The 25566-nt window shown below is 40.7% G+C and overlaps 1 protein-coding gene across 1 annotated transcript; it reads right to left on the reverse strand.

Annotated features, from left to right (window-relative positions):
- Window positions 1–16238: 16238 nt before the first annotated feature.
- On the reverse strand, window positions 16239–24817 carry mtfp1 (mitochondrial fission process 1). The gene is made up of 4 exons (XM_005930065.3): window positions 24676–24817; window positions 21033–21160; window positions 19533–19765; window positions 16239–18076 (listed from the first exon to the last, which is right to left on the reverse strand). The coding sequence occupies exons 1-4, from the start codon at window positions 24743–24745 to the stop codon at window positions 18010–18012; spliced, it is 498 nt and encodes a 165-aa protein (XP_005930127.1). The 5' UTR covers window positions 24746–24817; the 3' UTR covers window positions 16239–18009.
- Window positions 24818–25566: the final 749 nt, after the last annotated feature.

Genomic DNA, 25566 nt, shown 5'->3' on the forward strand with positions numbered 1-25566 from the left:
CGACTCCCTTTTCTTCCTCGCTCTGGGAACAGCCTACCTCCTCTCCTCCTCCTAAAACAAACAAAAAAAATTAAAGAGTCAAAACTTCTTGAAATATAATCGCTGCACTGCGAAACAATCAAGTTGAGGAGCACGCAGGATATCTGATTCCGTTTCCACAAGCTGATGCACCACTTGTGATAGTTTTCGAGAATCGCGTGTGCTATTTATAGCCGTCTTTCTTGTCACAACCGTTCCTCTCACAATAATGTAACCCCAGTGTGCGTGAAAACACACACACACACACACATTCACACACACAAACGGGTGGTGCGGGCAGGAATGTTTAATCCCTCTGTTGCTCTTGAATTAAACGGGAGCGCAGACGGAGAGGTCTCTAAAAAAAGCTTCCCCCTCCACACACACACAAACACACACCAACCAACCAACCAAGTGCTCCTCCGCGGCAGGACGGACAAAGTCGAGCGGGCTCCTCAGTTAGCCTGAATCATGAGTCAAAGCGTTGAGACAAGAAAAAAACTCTTCTTGCAGGGCTCACTCCACCAGCAGGAAAACGACAAACAGGCGTCTGTGCAGACGGAGGTTTGAAAAAATCCTTCCTTCCTTTCAGCTTTGTATCATTACGAAACGTCCTCTTGCGACCACAACAGCCTCAGTCTTGCACACCAGAAAAAAAAATACATATATCAGGTAGGATTTCTTTAAAAACGCACAGTTCAAGCAGTAGTGTCCGTCCTTGTCTGGCGCCCGTTGCTGACATAAAGAATATGTTGCATGCTGCAGATATAAAGATATTTGAAATGTCTCATAAAGCACCACCTCGGCATTTAAAAGCGCATCCTCCTGTTTCTCTTTCGCTATTGAATTAAATCCTCAAAGGCGTGTTTGGTTTCCTCGGCGGCGACTCCTTCCTCATTGTTTATCTCTCAGACGGCGTTATTATGCAGCTATGGAAGTGTATGCGTGCGCGCAGCCCGAATGTGTCACTCTCACCCTCCGTGTCTGTTTGTTTTACGCCGAGCGCTGTGGCGTTTCTTCGCGCACGATCGTCCAGCCCACCGCGCATTGTAATGTAATGGCGGTCGGAAGCGTACTACCCGAGACTCGCCTTTTCCATTTGGCCAAGTTTGTACTCACGTGATCAAAGTCCAGGATTACAGTAGTTGAGTGTATTTGATATTAGAGGCGGACGCGACAGTGCGCTTTGTTTCTGTGATCTTTTGTTCTGCCTGAAACGCGCCGTGAAGGGTTATTATTTTATATATATATATATATATATTATTTTTATCACTGCACGGTGTCATTCTGTGATGCATTGGTTACATAATGTATCTGTGCTCTGACAACAGAGGATGTGACAGAATAGAGGTCAGAATGACTTACTGAGCACACAGTGTTTCATAAGAGATATCTATGTAGGTTAGTCTTACACTCAGCATGTGCATCACATATAACCTGAAAACATTTCTGAGGCTTGTCTCACGCGAAAAAATGAAAATACTCAATAGGAGTCAAACCAAAGATTGGGAGTTATTTAGAGTGGTTGTATTCAGGGCCACAGCCAAGATTTGAAAGACACACAGGTTATCACGAGTCAAGTCCACCATGAACCCCACCCTAGCCCCAAGGCCTAAGACGCCAGAACCAAGGTCATGTTGAGTTGGCTGTTTAACTGTATATCTACTTACTACTATATTTCAACTATTGTTTTAGTGTATGGTGTCAAAAAAGTTAAATATTTATTTTTAAAAACATTTAAAAATGCTAAAATGCATTTTGAATATATTTTTAATGCTAAAATATAATTGTTGCTGTCATCAATGAATTTTCGAATGTACAGTTTTACAAAAAAAGAAAAAGAAAACAGTCAAGCACTTTTTTTTTTAAATTAAGATACCGAATTCCTGTTAGTTATTAAGTTATTCGCCTGGTGGTGAACAAACTATGCTGAAGGGTGTTTCTTTCGTCTCTTTGCTTTTTACATTTTTATCTATCGGGTGTTATTAATGATAGATCAACAAATAGCTAATATTGGGAGATAATAGTAGCCTGCTGATACGGCCCCATTCAGGCTTTCGCAACTGGGCAATAGTTTGCTAAAGCCTTTACTATACATTAAAACAGCATTAAAAGTGAAAGTACCTCTGTAATTTGCTTACAGCTTTACATATTCCAAAACATTAAGGCCACACATTTGATAAATGCTGGTTTGAATAGAGATTTGTTGGTTTCCTCTCAAGATCAACAATTGTGTACACACTTAGCAAATTCTGTCATTGATGCTTTTTTCTTTGTAATATGTGTAGTTATTGTTTTAGCATGAAAATAGATCAAATAAATAATTTGAAAAGAATCTCATGCTATTGTTAAATTTTAATTTCAAATTTAAGTAAGCCAACAAACTCAACCCATCACAAATACTTCGCTCTGAACGGATAATTGGAGGTGAGCTTTCCTCCCTCCAAGACATCTACAGGAAGCGCTGCCTGAGGAAAGCGGGGAGGATCATCAAGGACTCCAGTCACCCCAGCCATAAACTGTTCAGACTACTTCCATCAGGAAGGAGGTTCTGCAGCATCCGGTCCCGTACCAGCAGACTGAGAGACAGCTTTTTCCATCAGGCCATCAGACTGCTGAACACTTCATAGATACCTCACCTCCACTACTGGAACTTCAACATTATGCACTCCACACTGTATATAAATGCCTCTGTTTTGCACATGTCTCAACCAACTCTGTATATTTTTATATATTTTATTTTATTGTTTACTCTGTTTAATTTGTAAAATATGTGTACACACACACACACACACACACACACACGTAGAAAAACATATTTAGTATACACATCCAGTAATGCATATACTATTATATATTGTACATATATTTATTAGTCTCAGATTTAGCCATTCTTATATTTTGCTTGTTTTACGTTATTGTATTCTTGCACAACTCTGTTGCTTGTGAAGCTCGCACACAAGAATTTCACTCACATGTGCTGTACCAGTGTACCTGCACATGTGATGTGACAATAAAAGTGATTTGATTTGATTTGATTTGATTTGATACTTACTCGGGTTTCCAGGCAGAATACCGGTACCAAAGACATGAAATTGCCTGGAAATATTCCAATTTTTGCTTGATTTAATCTATCCAGTGGAAGTGCATTATAATAATATGTACTGATTATTATTCTGTCAATGCAGTGTACACAAGTTATATTTATATTACAAGTGTGCTGTTAGAGATTTTTGTAAACTCCATCCATAAACATGCGGTTCAGGTCCTGTGTCAAGCAGTCTCCTTTGAGGCCTAAGAACAAAGCATTATTATGCAGACACTCTTTCCTTGTACTGCAGAGGCCATTCAGAAGTCAGCACATAAAATATTTGTGATACTGTTAGTGACTCACATGCTGTACATACATTATATTTGCTTGGGTTTTCTTTATGGTTGGATATCAAAGTTAACTGGATTCAGTCTTTAATCTTGCTCAGCAGTTACTTAGTTATGCTAACCTGATGCTCTTTTTTTTTCTGAAAAGAGTCTTTTCTGACTACACTGAAGTAACTGGGCTGCTCTTGCTCAAAACAGAAGAATATGCAGACCTTTGCATGTGGATCCCCCTAGAGGCCTTAAGATTCAATAGTTACTTTATTTAGCCCAAAAGCTTTTCATCTCTCCGCCCTCAGAAAAATGAAATATGTCATTGAACACTGACCTGATCTGACTTTTTCATTTGGAGTCATATAATGATTTTTAAGTGCTTACACACTACAAAACCACCTGCCCGTGTATTATTTTCCCTCTGTTGAACTGAGATGTTATCTTTAGAGAAAAAGCAGCTGAGAAGGGCCACCAGTGTCTCACAGCCTTTGTATGGCTCGTTAGACGCATTCTAAAAGTGACATACATGAATAATATATATAAAAAGAAATTAGTAATATAAAACAGTATTTGTAATAATACTAACAATAACTGACTGATGTAGTGTTTTGATTAATTTAATCATGTGAGTCATGACTGTCAGGTGGACACATGATGCAAACTTTTCACAAAATTTGCAGCCATCTGAACCTTATTTGAAGTGTATAAACAGTTGCTCAGTGGCACTTCCAGGCTAATCAGAAGATCCTTTCCACACAAGAGACGTTACCTCTAATTCCAGATCTAACAGAGCTATTTACGGATGTCTGTATATTCCCTTTGTTGCCTTATGTTTCCAGTGAAGATCGCAATATGCTGACTTATCTAGTCCATCCTGACACTGGTTCAGTTCTCACATTAATCACTACATACAGCTTTATGTATTTGAGAAAACAGCCAGAAGCTGGTACATATTGCCACAGACCAGAAGCCTTTAGTCTGGTGATTCCTCTCATATCTGCACAAAAAAAAAAAAAAAAAAAAAAAAGCAGAGAGAGGGCAAGATATGAATCAGATGGATGAGCGAGAGGAGCTTAGCCTGGTGGTTATCGATCCCTTTGCTCCTGGAATGATCCAGAACTCATTTGGACACTTTTCCCCCCTCTTTTGTTCAATACACCCTTAAAGGCTTTGAAGACAGTTTGGCCCACTTGGTGTGAAGCTGATAGGATGAGATGCTATCAGTTTGAATAAATCTATTTCAATATGCCACACATTTCCCCTTTGTCAGGCCCCTGCTGACCGAGGAGAAAGGAAGCATTACTGCTGTGATTAAAGATAATATGTTTGTCCGGACAATCTGTTTAGATGTGCCGTGCATCCGTGTGCGCTTTATTCAGGAAGTGTGTCTCCTGACATGTAAAAGGACGCTTTATATCAGTCAGGACATCAAGTTTTATTAATGCTCCTAAAAAATGTGTTTGTGGTTCTTAAATATTTATTAGTGATATTAAATATTCATGATGAGATATAACAGCCAAAGTTTAAGTTGGAAAACATCCTTATTAGTAAGATTTTTTTTTCTGTTGCTAATACGCTTGAAAAGGTTTGCACCACATGAACAATCACAAACAAAGACATTTCCTATAACTGTGAAACTGCTGTGGAGCAAATAAAAGTTGTTGACAGAAATCAGCCCTGTCCCCTGTGATACCAAAACAGCTCTGACTCATGTGGGCACAGACACAGGACCTCCCATGGGAATGTGGGCAGCAGAGCCTTTGGATTCATTGGGTGGTGAGATATCTGTGCATCCCATTTGTTCTGGCAAATCTCACGGTCACTTGATCTGATCGGGATCTTTGGAGTCCAAATCAGTACTTTGTGCTTTTTGCGGTGTTCCTGGAGGCAGTACTGAGCAGTGTTTATACGGCGCGCTGGGTCACCCTCCTCTGCTGCCGAGGCAGCTGACACTTGGGGAAGGCGCTGCCTTTGCCAGGGTGGGTTAGGTACATGTCAAAAAATAACATCCACATCCACTGCGTTATTTTAGTCACGTTTATAATCAGAGTAGCACACGGTTAATTACAAATTTGACATGTTAACAAGCGTGATTGTAAAATATATACTTTAATTAGGCTATTTATTTAATATGAGGGCCAAAAAATGGTCACATAAGGGTGTGAATAATAGAAAAACACCAATAATTGTCATCTTGTTAAGCCACCTCCATAAAACTATTTTCTTCTGCTCATCCAATTTAAGGTTATAGTGGTGGTGGACACCCCAGCTGTCACAGGGCAAGAGGCACGGTACACCCTGGGCAGGACAGCAGTCTGTCGCAGGGCTAATAGAGCAATCCATGCTTTCTCCACACAAATTTCCCAGTCAGCCAGCCAGTATATTAAAACCCACAACCTTCTTGCTGTGAGGTGACAGTGCTAATCACTGCACCACCGTGCCATGTTTCACCCACAGGAAATGTATTTTAAGGTTGTGATACAGCTTGCACATGTAGTTGATTGCTTTTGATAAGGCAGAACTAGAGACATTCCTAGCCATGGATTTACACTTCATGAAGACGTTACTTTGAATGTGATTGTGAAAATCAGTTTTCAGGGACAAACACTGCTGTGTTTTCCAAATGTTTCACACAAAGGCCGCCATCCACATTATTATTAATTCAAGACGAGCATATTGCAGGGGATTATGGGCATCAAAGGGAGTTCATCATTCACAGCCAGAGAGGAATGTGTTTCTTTTGAGAATGAGCAGTCGCCTCGCAGTATCTTCATTAGCGATTGATGAATTACCGTGTGCTGAGTTAACATGCACCTAGCAGCAAATCCTCTCGGTAAAATCAGATGGGATTCTCGCCTCTCTTCGTGGGTCCAATACCACTCTGGCATTTCCTGGAGCGCGGAGAGTCTGGCTGAGAAGAATAGATAGTGTGCATTATAATGAACATGGGCTGACACCGCCTCATCCATCATTTCACCCGGGAAAATTATAGCAGTGCCAGAGAGAGAAGGAGAGAGAGGGACTTTAAAAGAGGGGATGTCTACAGGTCTGACTTCTCCTAGGCTGTCATCGGCTCGTTGTTGTTATTGTTTTTAACTGCTCAATCTGATTTTGCTTTGATTCTTAGGAAGATACTGTCTAGCTGCTGGGCTCCACTTCAGGTTACTGCATATTAACTTGGCCATCATAGGCCCAGAGCCAAATATTCTAAAGACAATCCATTTTAAATGTCTGCATATAGGCACGTTGCATGTTGGTCAGTCACTTGATCCATCACTGGTGTAAATATCTAGAAGACAGTAAAAGCATCCCCATCAGATTTTGCATACACATTTCCTCTTAGAGGATGAATCCTAATGACTGAGAGGATACCTTTCCTTTTATTAGTGCACCATCGGATTATTGAAAGCCAGGTGATCAACATTTACATTATTAATTGGCTCAGTTATTTTATACATACATTCATATTTCCAAAAAGATGAATCTTACTGTCTTTATTAAATTGTCTAGTGACTTACCTGTGCAGGTATGAATATGTCTTGGAGAGAGGGCAGTGGGCAATCCTGGAGAGTAAGAAAGGGCTGAGGAATGGAAAAGCAGTGTACCAGTACTGATTTTTTAAAAACAAGGCTGATGTGCAGAGTAGTAACTACAGAGGGATAAAACTGAGGAGCCATATCGTGAAGCTATGGGAAGGAGTTGTTGAAACTCGGTTACAAACAGAGCTGACAGTCAGTTGGCTGAGAAAGAGCACTGCAGATGTGATGTCTGCTTTGAGAGTTTTGATGGAGAAGTATAGAGAAGGTCAGAGGAAGCTGCACTGTCTTTGTGGATCTAGAGAAAGCATATTATAGGGTGCCAAGAGAGGAACTGCGGTACTGCATGAGGAAGTCAGAAGTGGCGATGGTGAGGATGGGGCAGCGAGACAGCGGTGTGGAGTGCAGTAGGACTGGCACATGGGTTTAAGCTGGTCTGTGCCCCTTCTTGTTTGCTGGTAATGGACAGGCTGACAGATTAGGTCAGGCAGGAGTTTCTGTGGACTGATGTTTGTTTATAGACAACACTGTGAACTGTAGTGAGAATAGTGAGCAGGTGGAAGAGAGGCTGGAGAGGTGGAGGCATGCACTGGAGAAAAGAGGAATGAAAGTCAGTAGTCAAGTAAGACAGAATATATGTGTGAGTGAAAAGGAGACAGGTGGAAGGGTGCAAGGAGAAGAGGTAGGGAAGGTAAATGAGTTTAAATACCTGGGTTCAACGATCTAAAGCGATAGACAGTGCACAAGATACCCAAAGGACAGAGTCCAGGCAGGGTGGAGCAGGTGAAGACAAGTATCAGGGGTGATTTGTGACAGAGCGGTAACAGCAAAGACTGACAGGAAAGGTTTACAAGATAATAGAGAGACCTGGTATGATGTATGGCAGAGATGTGAAGATTGGAAATGAGCCTATCAGAGGGCAGGTGGGCAATGTGGAGACAAAGTCAGAGAGACGTGGCTGAGATGGAGGCAGATTATTTTATTTTATCATATCAAGGGATGCAGATTTTTTGTTTATTTTTGTTTATTTCACTTCTCAGTTGTGATTCTGAGCTCCACTCCATCGTGTAGAACCACCATCATCCATATTTTATTTTCTCTGATGCTTTGGTTCAATGCTTTGCTTTCTGTCTAGTGCCAATTTGCAGACATTAGCATGTTAAACATTGTGCTGTTCCTGCTCAGCATCAGAGTGTTACCGTTATTATTATGAGCTAGCTTGTGTTAGCATTTAGCTCAAAGTCTCACAGAGCACACAGCATGGTGGTTGACTCTTCTGTTGTCAGTAGTAAAGCAAATAATTTCAGTAACTGCCACTGACTAATCTTTTAAAAGGTTGCAAAGCTGACGGCCGACTTTTGGGAAAAGGTGGCAGTACAGTACAAACAGGTCACCAGTCCATTACAGGGTTGACAGAGAGAGACAACAATTCATGGTCATTCATTTGCACCTAGAGCTACTTTAAAATCACCAGTTAGTCATTGCATATAGAAAGGTGAATAATGAAAGGGAAAAACAGGATCCTCTGCTCCATCTGTGTGGGAAACGGGAAGATCTGGGAATTTTGTTTGCATGGTTTGGGTCAGATAGTCTCCTTAAAATGAAGGGTTATTGTAAAAAATAAAATAAAATAAAAAAATTAAGTAAATTGCCCTGATTGATTACTTTCATCCCATTATGAAACATCCCTACCCTGTAGGAAGTGGTCTCTTCCAGGATGACAATGGCCCCATCAATATTGCACGAGGAGTCACCGAATGGTTTGATGAGCATTAATATGATGTGGATCTTATGCAACCCAGCTGAATGTCCATGGGAGATTTTAGCCTGATGCGTCAGACAGCGCTGTCTACCACCATCCATCAAAGCACCAAATGAGGGAATGTCTTTCATGAGAGTGATCCTCGTTCTCCCTCCGCTAGACTTCCAGGAACTTTGGAATCAGAGCCAAACCCCATTAAAGTACTCTGGGACTCATCATCTTACCCATGCAGTTTATTCCTGTTTTTCCTTTAATTTGTCCTCAAGTGCGGGACTTTGGACGGTGGAAGCATCTACATGTGAGGAAACAGAGCGGCCCTACCTGACCTGCTTGTCTCTTAAACCCACTTTTTTGCAGTGAGGGGACAGCACTGCCTGCATGTTTTAATATTTTGATTTTTTTGCTACTACTAAAGGCAGCACTGTGCCTTTCACCAACAACATCTCTCTGTCCCCTATGAACCCACCATAATTCATCCTGATACCGGTGCCGATCTCCTGATTACCTTTTTTTCTGAATGTGCAATGAGACAAACTTAAATTACACACCGAAAGTCGAATTATTCTTATTATATGCAAGGACACAGGAGACGGTGTATTTGTGTACCTGCGTGTGTGCGTTTTTCATCTCAGATCTCGAGTGATTCACTCAAGCACGCTGTGAAGACTGTTGTAATGGTGTTTCCGCAGCATATTGATTTCACGATGAGCAGATGATGTCTTTGTAAGATGACTCAAGAGATGGGGAAATTAGATGTTATCGCGCAACAACAGAAGATGAGGAATCATATGGTAGGTTATCTGATTTTTAGAATTACGTCGAGCTGTCACACTCACCGCTGCACAGGGTGTACGCAGCGAGCCTCTAACGATGCAGAGAAGCTGATTAGCACACACAAGTGCGAGACGGTAAACAAAATATAGATTTTAATTTACATTGCAAATAGCAGCTGCAAAGTTATGCAGGGTAGAAGATAGCCCAGAGGTTAGAGCGAGGCCTTTAATCCTCAGCGACCACTATAGAAACGTGGTTTCGTTGTGGAAGAGTATGGCTGGAGTCATGTGTGGCTCTTTCATGTAGAAAGATTACCACAGATAGTGGATTTGAAGTGACCACGGCAACATTTCCACTTGGCTGCACCCTCTGATGCCACCTGAACAGAATTCAGCAGGAGCCTTCAAGCGCTCTCATACATAATGTATCGCTGAAGGTCTGCTCAGTTTTCATGTTCTCCTAATTCATTTCACAAAGAGAGAACGAGAGAGAGCTCTGCCAGCATACAGAGCACACAGACTGTATCACACAGTAGTGCTTGGCAACACTGATACCAAGTACATACAGGACCAGTATCACTGATACCAAAACCAATATTCTTAACCTATAAAGGAGGCTAACGTGGGGGCAAGGAGTGTGTCATGACTTATGAGATGAATCATATCATCAACTTGCAAATTCTGAACAGCTTTCAATGATGACTAAATAACTGTGAGTTTTACTTTCCACAATAATAAGTCGATAAAACACCTTTTAGCTTTTCATGTGTTTTGAAACTGGGTTTGTTAGAGACCTGGAATGTAACGCGTCTGTTTCTAAAGCACTTTGGATGAACTTCTGTTCTTTTAAATGTGTCATAAGCTATAAATAAAATAGACGTGACGGCCAACAGAAAAAGGTGCAGGCAGATTTCACAGTGTGTCTTTGAGGTGTATTTTTTCCATTTCCAAAAAGGTAATAATTTATTTAAAACAATTAAGCGAGCTATGCTGAACGTAGAGGATAGAAACAACGTAGCAGTTCTGTCATGCTAGTATTGAGCCAATAGAGTCGGAATAAATACTGAACCACATGAATAAAAGCCAGTGTTGTCATCATTTATCAAAATGAAGACCCTTATTTCCCTGTATATAGCAGAATGTAGGTCTTTTAATGACACCATATAGATTTCCTAGCTGTAATATCTGATGTTTGTTTTTGTTTTTTAAATGATTTAGTGTTGATTGCTATTATTATTTCACCCCACATTTTCAAATCAAATACTCTCTTTGGACTTTATTTTCAAGTTGGAAATAAATCAGCAACTACACAATAGCAACAATGTGCTAATACCCCCTTCTTCCCCCCTTCAACACTTGTAACAGCTTAATCCAGCAGAGTTCTTCACGCTCTTTGTCTTCACATTTCCAAGAAACAAACTGATATTTATTAGCTTAACGCTCAGTGACACGGCTCTGGCCGTGGCCTTCATTTTTTATGTCACCTCCCCTTATTTTCTTTTGTGGCCATGATTTGATGTGCTGTGATTGTCTTTTGTTTCTCTTTTGCTCACAGCATAAAATCATTCATGAAAATCAATCCAAACACGACCCGCTCTTCTATTTTTCAAAACGTAGCCTTCCCCTGACCTCAATAAATCGACCGGCGAACGTTAAACATTTCAGTTGGTGCCCTTAAAATGGCCTTTCCACAAACATAGTCCTTCACTAAAAGGGGGGCACTAAGAGCAGCGTGTGTGCATTTGTGAGAGAGAGTGAAAGAGACCGAGTTGTGTGGCAACCACCACTTTTTAGGCTTTTTTTAATGCTTTTACCAGTAGTGGGATATAATTATGGCCCAGTTCTAATCATTTTAATTTTGTCCATTCGTTTTAGTTGATTTTATCTTAAAGAGAACAGACTTTTTTCCTGCCCTTTTATCTGAGAGTCAAATGAAAAAACACAGGATATTTCTGGTGTTCAGAAAAATCATCATGAATTTAATAAATGTGGTTTTAAAGGGAGCTATTTCTGTGAAATTTGGTTGACTGGCTATGGTAAATGGGCTGTTTGGTTTTTTTTTCACTCTTCTGTAACGATACTTTGGCATACAAACCAGAGCAGCCGGGGATCGAACCACCAACCTTCCAATTAGTAGACATGCCCTAACTCAAGAGAAGTCAGCAGTAAATATGTGCTGTGCAACATGCATGGACAGACTTGTAAAAGGCTTCCAACCCCACCACTTCTAGATCTTATGCAGTGTAGCTCTAAAACCTTAATTATCTTGCTGATTGAAACCTATATCATCATTCACTAAACAAGAAGCTCGTGCTTTCCATAGCATCTTATTGCAATTTTCTAACTTTTTCAAGCTCAGCGCACACACACATACCACAGCAATGCATCAGCATCCTTTTTCCCTCTTCTTATTTGGGGCTTTTTACCCTTTATTATGACAGGACAGTTTAGATTTAAGACAAAAGCTGGGAGAGAGAGAGAGCAGGAAACAGCCTGGGGCAGATTCACACCCGGGCCTCTGCAATAGCCTTATGGCACATGGGTCATCTGCTCCAGCCAGTGAGCTAAACAGACACCCTCACTTTCAGGCTTTATTGGGCATGACTGCTGCTTTAACTCCAGTCCACCTACTGAGAGTTTCATAGCGCTCAGCAGCACAGTCTGCTCGCAGGCACCAGATATCAACCAGCAGCTGATTGGATTTTAGTTTGTTATCCACATGTAGCATAAAACCTGTGAACACATCTAAGCTTTGTCCAGTGAATGGGCTTCAAACATCGGAGCCTTTAGCAGCTGCTTTTCAAGGGGCAAGCGCTTTAGAGAAACCGCACAGAGTGAAAGCTCTGAGCCAAGATGGCGGCCTTGGCAACGTTCAAGTTTAAGTTCAAACAGGTTATGTGCCTTGTGCATCCCAAAAGAGGGAAAGTCGCACGCCTTACTGTCAATACAATGTTTTTTAATATGGGATCATGAGGAGCTCAGCAAAGCCAATCTGAGACTCTGAGGCACAAGGTCAAAGCAAGAAAAAAAAAAAGTTTTTTTTGAAGACAAGAGGGCCAAAAAAGGTACTCATACTCTTCCACTTTGTACTTACATGGACTGTACTGTTAAAGCAGGAAAAGGGGATTAGGGAAGAGGTTATGACAAGAAATGAAGGCATAACACCACTATCTCTGCTTTCAACTCATATTTCAATGGAACGTAATAATGCACATAAGCTCAGAGAGCACGCACCAAGCAAAAGAGTTCGAGTTTTACCTCGTAGCAAAAGTCGCGTAGTGTACACATGTAAAGTAAAGATGCTGTACATTTTTAGATGTCTTTCTAATGCCTGACATAATTTATATTTGCCTGTTACCTTCTGTTTATGAGAGGAATGAAGCTGGCCTAAAGGGGAGATAAAATGTGTTCGTTTCGGAAACTCTGGGCTTCATCTAGCTTCAGTATATATTTTTACAGGAATTGCATGAAAGTAGCATAATTAGTCCGTAGCTGTTGTTTAGATCATGGCATGATGTGTTGCTCTTTGAGACCTTTGTGTGCCTCACTTTGTCAGACAGGTTCTATTTAAGTGAGGTTTGATGGTAATCAGGCCGGGGTGCGGCAGTGACATTGAACTTAGCTGTCGAAGAAAAAAAAAGTGGTTAATTATAGCTAATTTATGATTCAGCAGGGGAAGGGCAAATACTTTTTCCACGTAGGCCCAAGTTGGTTTAGATAGCTTCTGTTTAAATCATCATTTAGAAACTGCATTTTGTATTGACTCGTGCTATTTGTGTCTTATATTAACACTTGTTTGACCATATGAAGCAGTTAAATGTGACACGTCCAAAATACTTAGCTTGGACAAATACTTTTTCATGGCACTGTACTGCCAAAGAGCACAGAGAAGTTAAAACTTGAGCAACATTTGGAGTTTAAAGAACAGCTTTTTAGCCTTAATAAAGTGCACCACCGAATGTGAGTTTTATCCGATATATATTAAACTAAAAAACAAAACAAAACACTCATGACATTCAAGTTTTTTTGCTTCAGACTGTGGATATCAGAGTAGGTTATGGGGATGTAGAGGAGCAAATGAAAGGGTGGGAAATCATGGAGAGAAAACGCACACACACACACACACACACACACACATGTGAGAAGGAGAAAGGCAGGTCTTTTGGCCACTTGTGGCTTTCGTAACCCAGGCACAAATCATAGAGGGACATGGCAATTGGAGTGACAGATGAACAATGCTCCCCTTTTCCAGCCCCCTGTGAACAGGCCCATCCATCACAGCGGGGGAGATTAATTCAATTCATCAGTGTTTTGTCTCCATGGGCCCCCTAATGCCACCTGATATTGCTCAAAGGGGACTTATAAATGTTTGTGGATTTGATGTGAGCTTTGCTGCTTGACACCGAATTAAAACATTACTCTTTACTCGTAGCAGTACACAGTTTTTGCCAACAGCCTGCCATCCACCTCTGCCATAATTCTGATCAAGATTAATTCTTATGAAGACAAAATTGTTTGCCAAAGGCGGCCAACAAGAACATTAAGTAGAGTTTGCAAAGAGAGGAGGGCTTTAGTAATGGAAGATTGATGGTTGCAAAAGAAAACACAGGTCAGGTAGATTTTATTAAGGCATTCAAGATGTACAGCACCTTGAGGCATGTTGGCACGAGACTGCCTAAGCTCATTTACACAATGACCAATTTGTCCTCTACAAGAATGGGCGTTTTCGTCTCTGCTGGCCAGCAAACACATTATTCACAAAGAGCAAGGCAGAAGCAATGTTTGTGTTAAATTAAAAATAAATTTAAAAAAAATTTTAAATTAGCTTTTAACGGTGCATAAACACAAAGCGCTTAAAGCCAGACTTTGAGTCATGAGGCTTATGGACATGCAGCACAACAGAAAATGTCTGAGGTTCAGACATTACCATATGTAACAGAGTATAAGCTCACAGTGCAACAGCATGACTGCAATTGTGCAGAAGCAGCTCTTATAGTTAAACAGCTCAAGCCTTATCCAAAAATTGTGTTAGTGATGACACCCAGTGGCTGCAAGATGCACAACAAGCAACTTTTTTGTTTTTTTAAATAAATGTAAATGCCTAGTTGTGGTCTGAAAAGGCTTCTCTCGAGATGCCGTAGTTCATTACAGTTGAATAGTATCGCTGTGGAGATGCCCGCGTTGTGCACGTGTTACAGAATTGGCATTGGATCTGTAGTGCGTACATAAAAACCCAAGTTTAGGTTTACAAATATCTTGCAGGTTCTATTTTTTGTTCCTGTCCATAAATTGTGGTACAGAAATGTAAAGTAGGAGGTCCAGTGCTTAGCAAGAATTGCTGCAAGTTTTCATGGCATAGATTCGCCAAGTTATCGGAAATACTCCTTGAAGACCAACATGAGGGCATCATAGTCTCGCAGCAGCTGAAAGTAGCTCAGCTGACAAGCAGTTAAAGTGTACCTAACAAAGTGGCATCTGCATGTGATACATGGTAAAGATTAAACATGTGCAGCATGTGGGCTAAAGAATGATTTTTAGAGCCTGAAAAGAGCAGACAGTGGTTTGGGGACCACCATATCACTTTCATTATATGTAATCACATTGCTTTTTATAGACTTCATCACTGCCTCATTTTTAGGCACCTAGTATGAACAAGTAACACCGAATCAGTCAAGACTTACAAAACAGAGCAGCGTGTTGCAAACATCCTCACATGAACCACAAACAATTGAAATTAGACAAGGACTTGTGGGAGTTACTACAAAACATTTCCTTTATTTAAGCATAACCCTCCTTCTGAGCCTGATAGTAGATTCTGCCTCCTCTCCAGACACACAGGTAGTAGGCCGTGCTCAGCAATCCCACTACAGACACCAGCAGGATGGCTACTACCAGGGCAATTTTCCACACTGCTGATCCTTCGGCTTTTTTGAAGTCTAACAAAGCAGAAGTGTCACAAATCAAATCTTAAGGTGTGCAGGATGACCAAAAGAGGTCATTATTAATGCTGTTAGCGATCGTGTTAAAGGTATGAAACCTCAACCCACCTTGTTCCCTCACAAGAAATTGTTCTGGGGTAGTTGATTTCATCTGGTCCTTGGCTTCCAGTGTTCTGGCAACTTCTGATGAACTTTCAGGCATGCCATCCTGGACTGCTACAAACTGTCCATCAGCATCAACATACTGCGGATTCTCAGTGATAAGCCACTCTTCCTGGGTGTACTGAAGCATGGCTGCATGTAGATACTCAAAAATATAAGCCAATTTATCAGATCCTGACCCAACAGTAGACGCATGCTGCTGTTTTCTTACCTGAATGACCACCAGGCATGGCCAAAAAGGCCAAAAACACACACCAAAGCACAAACATGATCACAGAAGCTCACAACCAGCTTTCCCTTGGCTTTTTTAATGCAGCCACCTTATCTACAGAAGTGACATCAGCTGTGTTGTCCTGACTCAATCAAGGCAAATTGCAGCAACTGAGCTCTCAAATCGCCTGCTTTGGTGTCCTTTAGAGAGCCCCCATTTCAGTGGTTAAACTACACCGCTTTCATCAGAAAGTGACAGTCAGTCAAACAGAAATTGACCACACAAAGAGCAAGTTGTTATGCTGCCACTTGAAACAGCAGAGAAGAGTGTTCTTCCAGGAAGTGCATCGTAAAATCCAATATTCTGTCTGAAGTTCAGAGGTGGATACTCGGAGAACGTTAAAGCCATAAATATAAATAACTTGAGAAGCAGGTGTGATGAGATTAAAGCGATCACTGAAACAAACCATGAACAGACACAGATCATTTATTTCGTTACAGCTTTGGTACAGAATAACAGGACTGCTTAATATCAGATATCCACTCTAATGAATGGAGCTTTAACATTCATCACACTCCATGTTGTGAACTACAGTAAACGAAAGTTTGAGGTTTGACCTTTAATTTTTTTGTCAGTTAAGGCTGAAACTGTGACTCATTATTCCCGCTTGTAACACACAGTCACACAAGTCACACATACATTTTAAAGAAACCCCCCCCCCCTCCTTTTTTTGCAGCATGCAAATCAGAAATGTTGAAACTGAATAAGAGCATTTTCACAAGGGTGGCACCGGTACACTTTCTAATCAAGGCAGGCATTTTGACATGTCACAGCAGAAAAAGCACTGGTGTAATCGATGACATCAATATGTCATTCAAGTGTCCCGATTCCCTTTAGCACAGCTGATCAGTACATTAACTGCAAGCAGACTTCAGAGCCTCTACGCTTCCTGCTATTACAAATGAAAATAAGACTAAAATCAGCCTGAAAAACACCACAAAGTAAACGTGCTTACAGTAAGATGATAACATTAAATACTGCACATCCTGGAGATTTGAGTATGTGTTTTAATGGAAACCCCCCTCAAACAAAACAAAGCAGTGCTTAGGTGATCTTGTGACTGGCATCACTTCTTTGTGTCACCACGTGAAACATCACAGGCTTTTCCCTCACTGACAAAAATAAAACAGCGTGACACAAACATGTTAAAAAAAGGTTATTGCTGATGGCCTTTACCTCAGTGTTTCAGCTAAAAAAAAGTGACATCTAATCAAAGTATCGCGCTACATTTTCATCAAAATTTGTGCGCACTCACAAGACGGGAAAACGATGTCCATTTACTGGCAAGTTACTTTTTCCCTTGCATAGTTCAGCATGAGATTCAGCACACGTCTCTTGACGTCTCAAAGAACTGCTTATAAGCACAGAGTATCTGCATATTTCTGAATCACTTAAAATGTTTTTAGCAAATCTATTAAACTGGCCCTTTGGACAGTGATCATTCAAAGTCTGATCAATCAGTTTAATCTGAGGCCTACAGGAATCAACACTCTTGGTGCCAGAGAGACATGTAGTTATAGATCTAACATCTTCAGACTGCAGTAAATTACACTGTAGTCCACACTGCTCTGGTACTGTATACACAGATGCTTGTAAAGAATGCTTTCACTAACCTTCCAAGTAAGAAAACCCTTTCAAAAAAAGGACAAAAACAAAGTCAAACTTTAAGTTGGCAATGAATAACAGAATGGCTTTTTGGCCTGTCATTACAGTACCGCTGAATATGGTTAATAAATACAGCAAGTGAAGCCTCAGAGTAACAGTTCACATTGTGCTGTGTCTCTATAAGATATCAGGAGTATAGTAAACATATATATATATATGTATACCGCTCCCAAAGAGCAGAGGTTCACTGTACTATGTAAAGTACTTTTTTTTAACCCATCATATCCATTTAAATATTTTGCTGTCACCACCCAGATCGCCCCTGAGAGTTTTAAATTCCCCAAAAGGGATATTTCACACAGTCAGTTTTCACTTCTTATCTATCTTAACTAATGTAGTACATTTCATAGTTCTGCAATTAAAAAAAAAACTACAGTATTATAGTTTATCTGACTAATTGTGGACTAATCTCATTTCATGGATCCCTTCTTTACACATCAGCAATGTGTCTGTACAGACAGACTGGATTCCTGCTCAGTTAGAAGGGGGACAGTCTGTCCTCCGTGATCCCTCCTTATTTGTGCTTCTCTTCATCACCGTAGACCTTCCGAAGGCTGGAGTCCAGCAGGTAATCCACTGACCTGCAGAGAACATGGGAGTGAAAATGCTTTTATTTACCATGAAATTATTTCTGGTTCCATTTCCTAAAGCAGAAGTGCTGCAAAGAACACTTCTGCTTTCAACGGCTGCTGTTATGCAACGTTTTATCAGTGAGTGATAGCGGCTGAATTTACTTATAAAGGGAAGGTAGTTGTACATGTAATATTGTGCAGCACCCATATTTTAAATAAATAACCTCTCTTATTTTATCTGCTTTTTTTTTAACTTACTGAGATTCTTATTCTGTTCTGCTGTATTTTATTTAGGTTTTTACCTATGAGATCCTTTCCTTTATGTTAATTTATTTTTTCTGTTTTAATCAAGTTCTTTATTTGGGGAATCAACCTGGGTAGTGTCAGAAAGGATGAGATTGCCCTTACAAGTGGTGGGGCTTCCCCCCAAGGGAGGGACTCTTTCATTATAGACAAGCTGAAGACATTAGTTGGGGAGGGACTCAGACCAGAGTGGTACTCCTCTGCACCTACGGGGGGAAGTTAAGGTTGTGGTGGAATCTGGCCAGGATGGCTCCCGTATGCTAAATGAGGTGTTTCAGGTATGTCCACCTGAGGATCCTCCTGGAGGTGGTGGCCTCGGAGAGTTGGTGTGAGCAACTCCGCTCAGACTGCTGCACCCGAGACCAAGTAACTATCAGAAAATAGATGGATATTTAAGGCTCTTTTTTTTAACTTTGTGTTTAATGTTTTGGTTGTAACAAAGCAATTCCCCAAACTTTGGGATAAAATTAATCACCAATTAATATTCCTCTTTTTTTATTATTATTAATGACCACTATACATTGTGCTTAGGGTAGTGTAACCTTTTCAGGCTTCATCAACAAGGGATGATATAAAACATTTCAGCTCTTTAAACTAAAAGCTTTAAACTAATTAGGTGTAATTTTTACAAATATTTCTGAATTTTTAGCACGACTTTTTTTGTATTTTTTGCTTGTTTTTTTTAGGTATTTTAAGGAATACATCTAGCATTATTCTACTCCCATGAAAAAACAAGCAATGCATTTCTTCTTTCATGTGTCTCACATGTCTCGAAACACCTGGGCCCTGTATATTTTATCCTTTAAGTAGCAGTGAATAGGACATTTGTTGGGGAAAGACAAATCCCATGAAGACATAATACTGCTGAGCCACTAAATGTGTTACAGTAGAAACATTTGAAAAATCATGTTAAAAATAATCTATTTAAACATATACAACACAGGCTTTAATAGGATTTAATATGATGTCAGTCCGGGAAGGCTATCCACAAGGTTTAGGAGTGCGTTTATCATTCTTCCACAAGCCCACTTGTGAGGTGTTGGAAGATCCATGTTTTATGGACCTTGCTTTGTGCACTGGTATGCAGTCTTGTTGGAACAGGAAGTGCCATTGAATTCAATGATTTGGATGAGTGAGTGAATATACTGTAACTTGTGCTTACCTGTCTATTGGAGTGATGATGAAGGGGATTGTAGAGAGACCTATAGCAGTGGTGGTCCACTTGCGGACAGGTAATGGCCACCTCGTGGTCCTTCCTAACAGGTACAGCGACGCGGCACACACACGATTAATGGTAAATCCTGGGATGATCACGGATGCAAGAGCCTGCCACACAAATGTGTCCACCACTGCCACAGCAACCTTTGTTGTCCTCCCTGGGTTGTCCCCATGAGCCTTGAGACACAGTTGGATATTTGGAAAAATGAGGGTTGTCACAACTGTTGTGGTCAGGTTTTAAACACAGTTAATGATGAAACTTTCAAGAAGCAGTGAAGGGGATAAGCAAGTTTAGCTGGACTTTTCAATTGAACCAAAAGCTACAAGCAGCAATATGAAAAATGCATTCTCTTTTAGTCTGAAGATCACTTGTACCACCTTTTGCAAAAAATGAAGAAAAAAATAGTTTCCATTAATTTATTTTAAACAATGATCAAATTCAATTTTGCAGTTGCAACTATGAGGTGTTACAAGGAATGCACAGTCTCCCTAGATCTCGTATTAGGTTGACATCATGACACATAGACATTTATTGAGATAGTAAATGTTTGCTTACAGCTGTGCCAAATGATCTATGTCCCAAGTTTGGTTTAGCAAATCAGTGGGACAAATTTCAGAATTTTTTGCCTTGAGGTTCAAGAAGAAAAAAAGAATACAAAGAAAGAACAATAAGAGGAAAATAGAAACATGTCTGTGTTTCTTTATGATCCTTTCAGATAGTGGACAATTGTGGGGCTTATAACCCATTAAAAACATATATATTTACTTGCCAGTTTTAGTATGTAAAAGTCAAACTGTTCAAATAAAAACACTTATAAAGTACCATGTCTCAAGATCAAATCCATTCCAGGGATCTCAGATCAACTAAGGTCATTTTCACACCTATGGTTCATTTATTATGGTCCAATTTAGATGATGGGTTTGCAAACTTGTAGCTTTTCTCTGTGGTTTGGTTTCTGTTCACACAGAAAAATCCAAGGGAACTCCAATCAAACTAACATGTGTCACTACAACCCAAGTGAGAATGTCCAGTCTGCTTATTGGCCAGATGTGTCTGGGGCGGGAGGAATAAAAGTAAATACAGGAAAGAAAGTGTTGTGTTCTGGACTATTGGAGAACATGAGCGAATTTACATTCATTTTCACAGCTAGTTGCAAGCCTGTACAGACCTTTGCACATCTAAAGTACCATGCTGGATCCTGAGCACATGTGACTAGGGGTTGTTTTTTTACACACAAACTTGCAATGTACACCTGGTAGTTGGTAAATATCAAGGTCAGACAAACACAAATGAATCTCAGCAAGGGGGAAAACGAATTAGAATTCAACTTAAAGTCACTAAAAGCTAAGATGTAATTAAACCCTTTCCTTGTTACATAAAAATGAAAATGTACCCTATAAGGTTTATTAATGAAGATACAATAAACTAATGGCAATATCTCACCACAGCTGCTTTCTTCCCTTTGTCCACGGCATCAGCAGTAACATATGCAGTGGCCACAGCATAGCTGCCCCATACCAAGCTCACTGGCACAAGAGCACGAAAGGCCTCCCCGACTTCGTTGGCATACCCTGTGGGAACAGAGATATAAATGCATTCTAAGTCTGCTTTACATACACAATAGCCTATCAGGTGCTGAAGCTCCAGAGCAGAAAGCTAATTAACAGTTCTAAACTTTTATTCATAATAATAAAGAATTTATGATATTCAAAGTAGAGGATCTCTGCAGTATTTATTTATAAGCTAGATCGCAGGACAGGATACAAATCCTGAAACGAAGGGGCTAATAAACAGCTGTATCTCTTTCCATTTCCATTCCAATGATGGTGGAATGACTTACACTTCCTAGATCTTATATTAAGAAGTCACCTGCGCCATATCCCATAGTACATGAACATCACTGGTACAATTAACACCAGTCACACAGAAGCATTATCTTTGGTTCAGTGACAACAGAACCAGTGGAGCGTGGTGGAGTCAAATTCTGCTGCTGCTCTATGATTACATCAAGGGTACTGCGGGCAAAACTGAAGCTACTGTTCAAGCACTGCCAACATGTCTGTCACAAGCTTTGTGTTTTAACACATCAAAAATCAGCTGAATCACATGTAATCAAAAATAGTCTGAGTATACACGATGTAGTGCTTGTTTTTGTCTCGACCACAAGTCACATAAAACTAAAAGAAAGAGCAGTCAGAGTAGCAGCACCTGTATACAAAAGACAGAGGTTACCGAATACCAAGCGATTGATTGAAGTATAGGCAAACATCATGGATCTTATAATGTTACGATTGGTGTTTTCACAAAGAACGTAGGCCACAAGACGACCTTCTACAAAAACCAGCCATGGCAAAAGTTGCTGAACTGGAGGAATAAATGCCTTGCAGCCTGAACCAGTTCCAAACACACCCGACAGTGATCACATCATAATAGAAATAAAAATCAGGCTAAACAAGAACTGCAACACTTCAAGTATATGCACAATTGGTTTGGCTGCAGCTTTTAACATAGCTCACACTGGTTTTCAGTCATTTCAAGGTTGTTTTGGGTTTTGTTTTTTGACAATATCAACACAATTCCACCTTCTTAACCTGTTCCACCTACTAAATTTGCTTTCCTGCTACTTCCTCCACTTACCCAAACTGAAAATGACTGTTTTGACAATCCAGGACTTATTGCTGAGGCACAGGTGCAAGGAGACACACTGAGACTGCAGTGAGATATCTAAAAAATAACTCAAACTGTCATTTTTCACAACTCATCTCTTGTGTATTTTGCCAAGGTTTAAATTAAGAATGGCTGCTTTGACTCTGTCTCCTAAGGTTTAAAGGGGAGAGAGACCATTTGACTTCAGCATCAGCACACAGTTCAAGAGCATGCATCTCTTATGGTATGGGGGTACATTACTGCCTATAGAACTGGCAGCTGGCACATCTGGAAAAGCATTACCAATGCTGAAAGGTTTTAGAGCAACATGCTCCCATCCACACAGTGCTTGCATACTTCAGCAGGACTATACTAAACCACAAACTGTGTCTATTACAGCAGAATGGCTTCATAGTCAAATAGTCCAGGTGCTGAACTGGCCTGCCTGCAGTCCAGATTTTCTTCCAACTGAAAAGACAATTAATGCATCATGAAACGAAAAATGCAGCAAAGAAGACCCAGGACTGCTGAGCATCTAGAGTCCTATATCAGACAAGGACGGAACAATATTCCTCTCCCAAAAGTCAAGCAACTGACCTCAGTTCCCAGACATTTATGGACTATTGTTACAAGAAGGGGGGGATGCTACACAGCAGTAATCATGGCTACGTCCCAAAGTCCCAGATTTCATCACATGGTACACTTTCATTTTAAATATTTGACTGTTACTGTCCAGATCAGCTACTGGATTTGGACCAGAAGGTGAGAGTAACATTAACCAAAAGATAAGAGCCCTTCTTTTCTACAGTGCATGCCATCAAATGTACTGATGAGGTAATCTAAGAAAGCACTGTCTAATAAGAAAATATGCCATGACTGCTGTTTGCCCAGCAAGACAGGAACGTTAGTTAGAGAGATTGGGTGTGTTTTATGTGCTCACAAGATAAGATAAGCAGCAGAGATAAGGACCACAAATGCTGAAAAAGATAGCAGGACGTGGGTGATAAAAGTGACGTTTAGAGATTTCCATGAACAATTAGTGAGTGCTCACGTACGCAGCGGGGCAATTCTGCTGCATTATTTATTAGCATTAGATTATAAAAGTAAATTGGTATTAATCTACAAGCACATCAGACAAGCCACTGTCTCTTCTATTGCCATCCACCAATAAATAGCCTCCTGTGTTTCACTGCCAAAACACTTTGATTTGGGGGGGGGAAAAGTGCGCCATTCAATACTTTGTGGTAACATGCTCAAAATATCTCTAAAACAACCAAACGTAAGGAATTTAAGTAATCTCAAAGGTCATTAATGGATCTTCCTACTAATTTAACTGATTATTTTGTTATAATTAAGATCAGTTAAGTTTGAATTGGATAACCACCACCTGGCAATTTCATCGCAGTATGGAGACATGTAATATTAATAATAATTTCATGTAGAAATGTGTAATGTTTCTTAATGTACAGAATAATATAGCTGGAAAACAAAAAACTGATGGTTAATACTTTTAGGTCACCCTTGTGCTGCCAAAACAGCTCGGACCTGACCTCAGGGGGTGTCCTGTATTTTGTCACCAGGAAATTATCAGCAGATCCTTTGTGTCCAGCAGGTTACTCTGCCCTTCACGTTGGGAGCTTGGGGAATCTGGACGCTGGGACAGTATCCGCCTCTGTTATTCATGTTCGAGGTTTTTGTCAGGTGGAGGACTGCTTTTGCCATGAGTGGCATGCTTGACCTTCAGTGCTTTTAAGTTAAAGTCAAAGTAGCATCCACATGAATACCGGCACACATCGTAATAAGATCATTGTTGCAGCTGAATTAACATGTAGGTGCTTTCACTGTTGCGGCATATTGACACATACAAAAATGACAGGAATGCACATTACGCCGCATACACACTGCTACTACCGTGTTACTGCTGTCTAGTATATGTTATGAAAGCTGAGGAGGCATGTAGCCTGTGGGAACAGCTGCAGAGTTGATGCCCTTCAGGACTGGTTGCTGCTCGCGCCCTCCCTCGCTGTAATAGCTGGTAGAGATGGGGAAGTAAAGGGAGAAATACACTAACCTTAAATAGGATCACGCCTGGCCGTTTCTCAGTGGTTGAGTCACTGTCTCAACTTGCTTGTCAACTGCCTTCACTGAGTGATTTTAAGGGCTAACCGGGACAACTACACGCCGTGGAGTTAGTAGCGCACTGCGTCTTACATAACAGTGTGGAAACAAAACCGCGACACTGCCGAGCATACCTTCAATGCTTCAAAATTATACCATGCAGTAATAAAACGACCTTGAACAGGCAACTTTACTATAAATAGATATTGAGGAGAGTGGTTAGCTGCCTTTGCTAACTCCGAGCTAGCTAGCATTTGGTCCACACTCTGTCCCGGCAGTGAATTTAGCGCAGGTAACCAGAAACCAATTAAACAACACATACCCAGGAAGCGGACCCACGTATCTCGATAAATGTCCACCGTTTTCTCCAGCTGTTCTTTAGTGGGATCCATGGTTTCCTGCCTTCCTTCACACCATCCCCCGCTGCCAAACTCTGAGAGGGGGCGTGGTCTCCTTCACAACATCCACTCCGCCAACCAATCTGCTGTGCCTGCGAGCCAACACAGGGCGGCAGCAACATATTACAGTGTAGGTTTTCAGAATCAGAATCAGAATACTTTATTGATCCCTGGGGGAAATTATTTAATTTATTTAATAATTTATTTATAAATTGTTTAATTTATTTAATAATATAATTTAATTATTTCAGTAGTGATGTGCAATACTACTGATTTCCTTTCCGATCCGATACCAAGTAATATTCAGGGTGGTATCGACGATACTGATCCGATACCGATGCTTTGTACAAAAACGTATTTTATTTATTGTATCTCAAATTATAGGTCATACTGATTACAATCAATCAATCAATCAATCTTTATTTATAAAGCACTTTTCATACAAAAAAAATGTAGCACAAAGTGCTTTACATAGTTAAAAGCAGCCCACCCCACCCTCCAACTCACTCCCCACACTCTCAATACACATATATCCCCCCACCCCCACCCACACACACATACACACACGCGCACACTTAAAGAGTAAAAATTGGGCAGGGCTCGCATGAGCCAAGTGAGGAAACATTATAACAGAGAGCCGTCTGCACCGGGAGCCGGTCACAGACCGCAGCCTCCGGGCTGGGCACACAGCCGGAGGGAGGCAAAGGAGCCCCCCAACCAGGCTGAGTGGACCCCAGAGACCCAGCAGCCATGGTCAATAACAGCCCCGGTGCAGAGAGCGCCCTCCGAGGAAACACTGGAGATATGACGCAATA

The sequence above is a fragment of the Haplochromis burtoni genome, unplaced genomic scaffold (genome assembly GCF_018398535.1).
Source record: "Haplochromis burtoni strain Fernald_Lab_line unplaced genomic scaffold, NCSU_Asbu1 Contig_72, whole genome shotgun sequence".
NCBI lineage: Eukaryota > Metazoa > Chordata > Actinopteri > Cichliformes > Cichlidae > Haplochromis > Haplochromis burtoni.

What these genes read in the sequence shown, in the direction of transcription:
- mtfp1 (XM_005930065.3), bottom strand. Translation starts at nt 24,745, where the DNA reads ATGGATCCCACTAAAGAACAGCTGGAGAAAACGGTGGACATTTATCGA. An exon ending in AAGGGAAGAAAGCAGCTGTG is followed by an intron (nt 19,766 to 21,032) that starts GTGAGATATTGC and finishes CTGTGTCTCAAG; the next exon opens with GCTCATGGGGACAACCCAGG. An exon ending in ATCATCACTCCAATAGACAG is followed by an intron (nt 18,077 to 19,532) that starts GTAAGCACAAGT and finishes TGTTCTCTGCAG; the next exon opens with GTCAGTGGATTACCTGCTGG.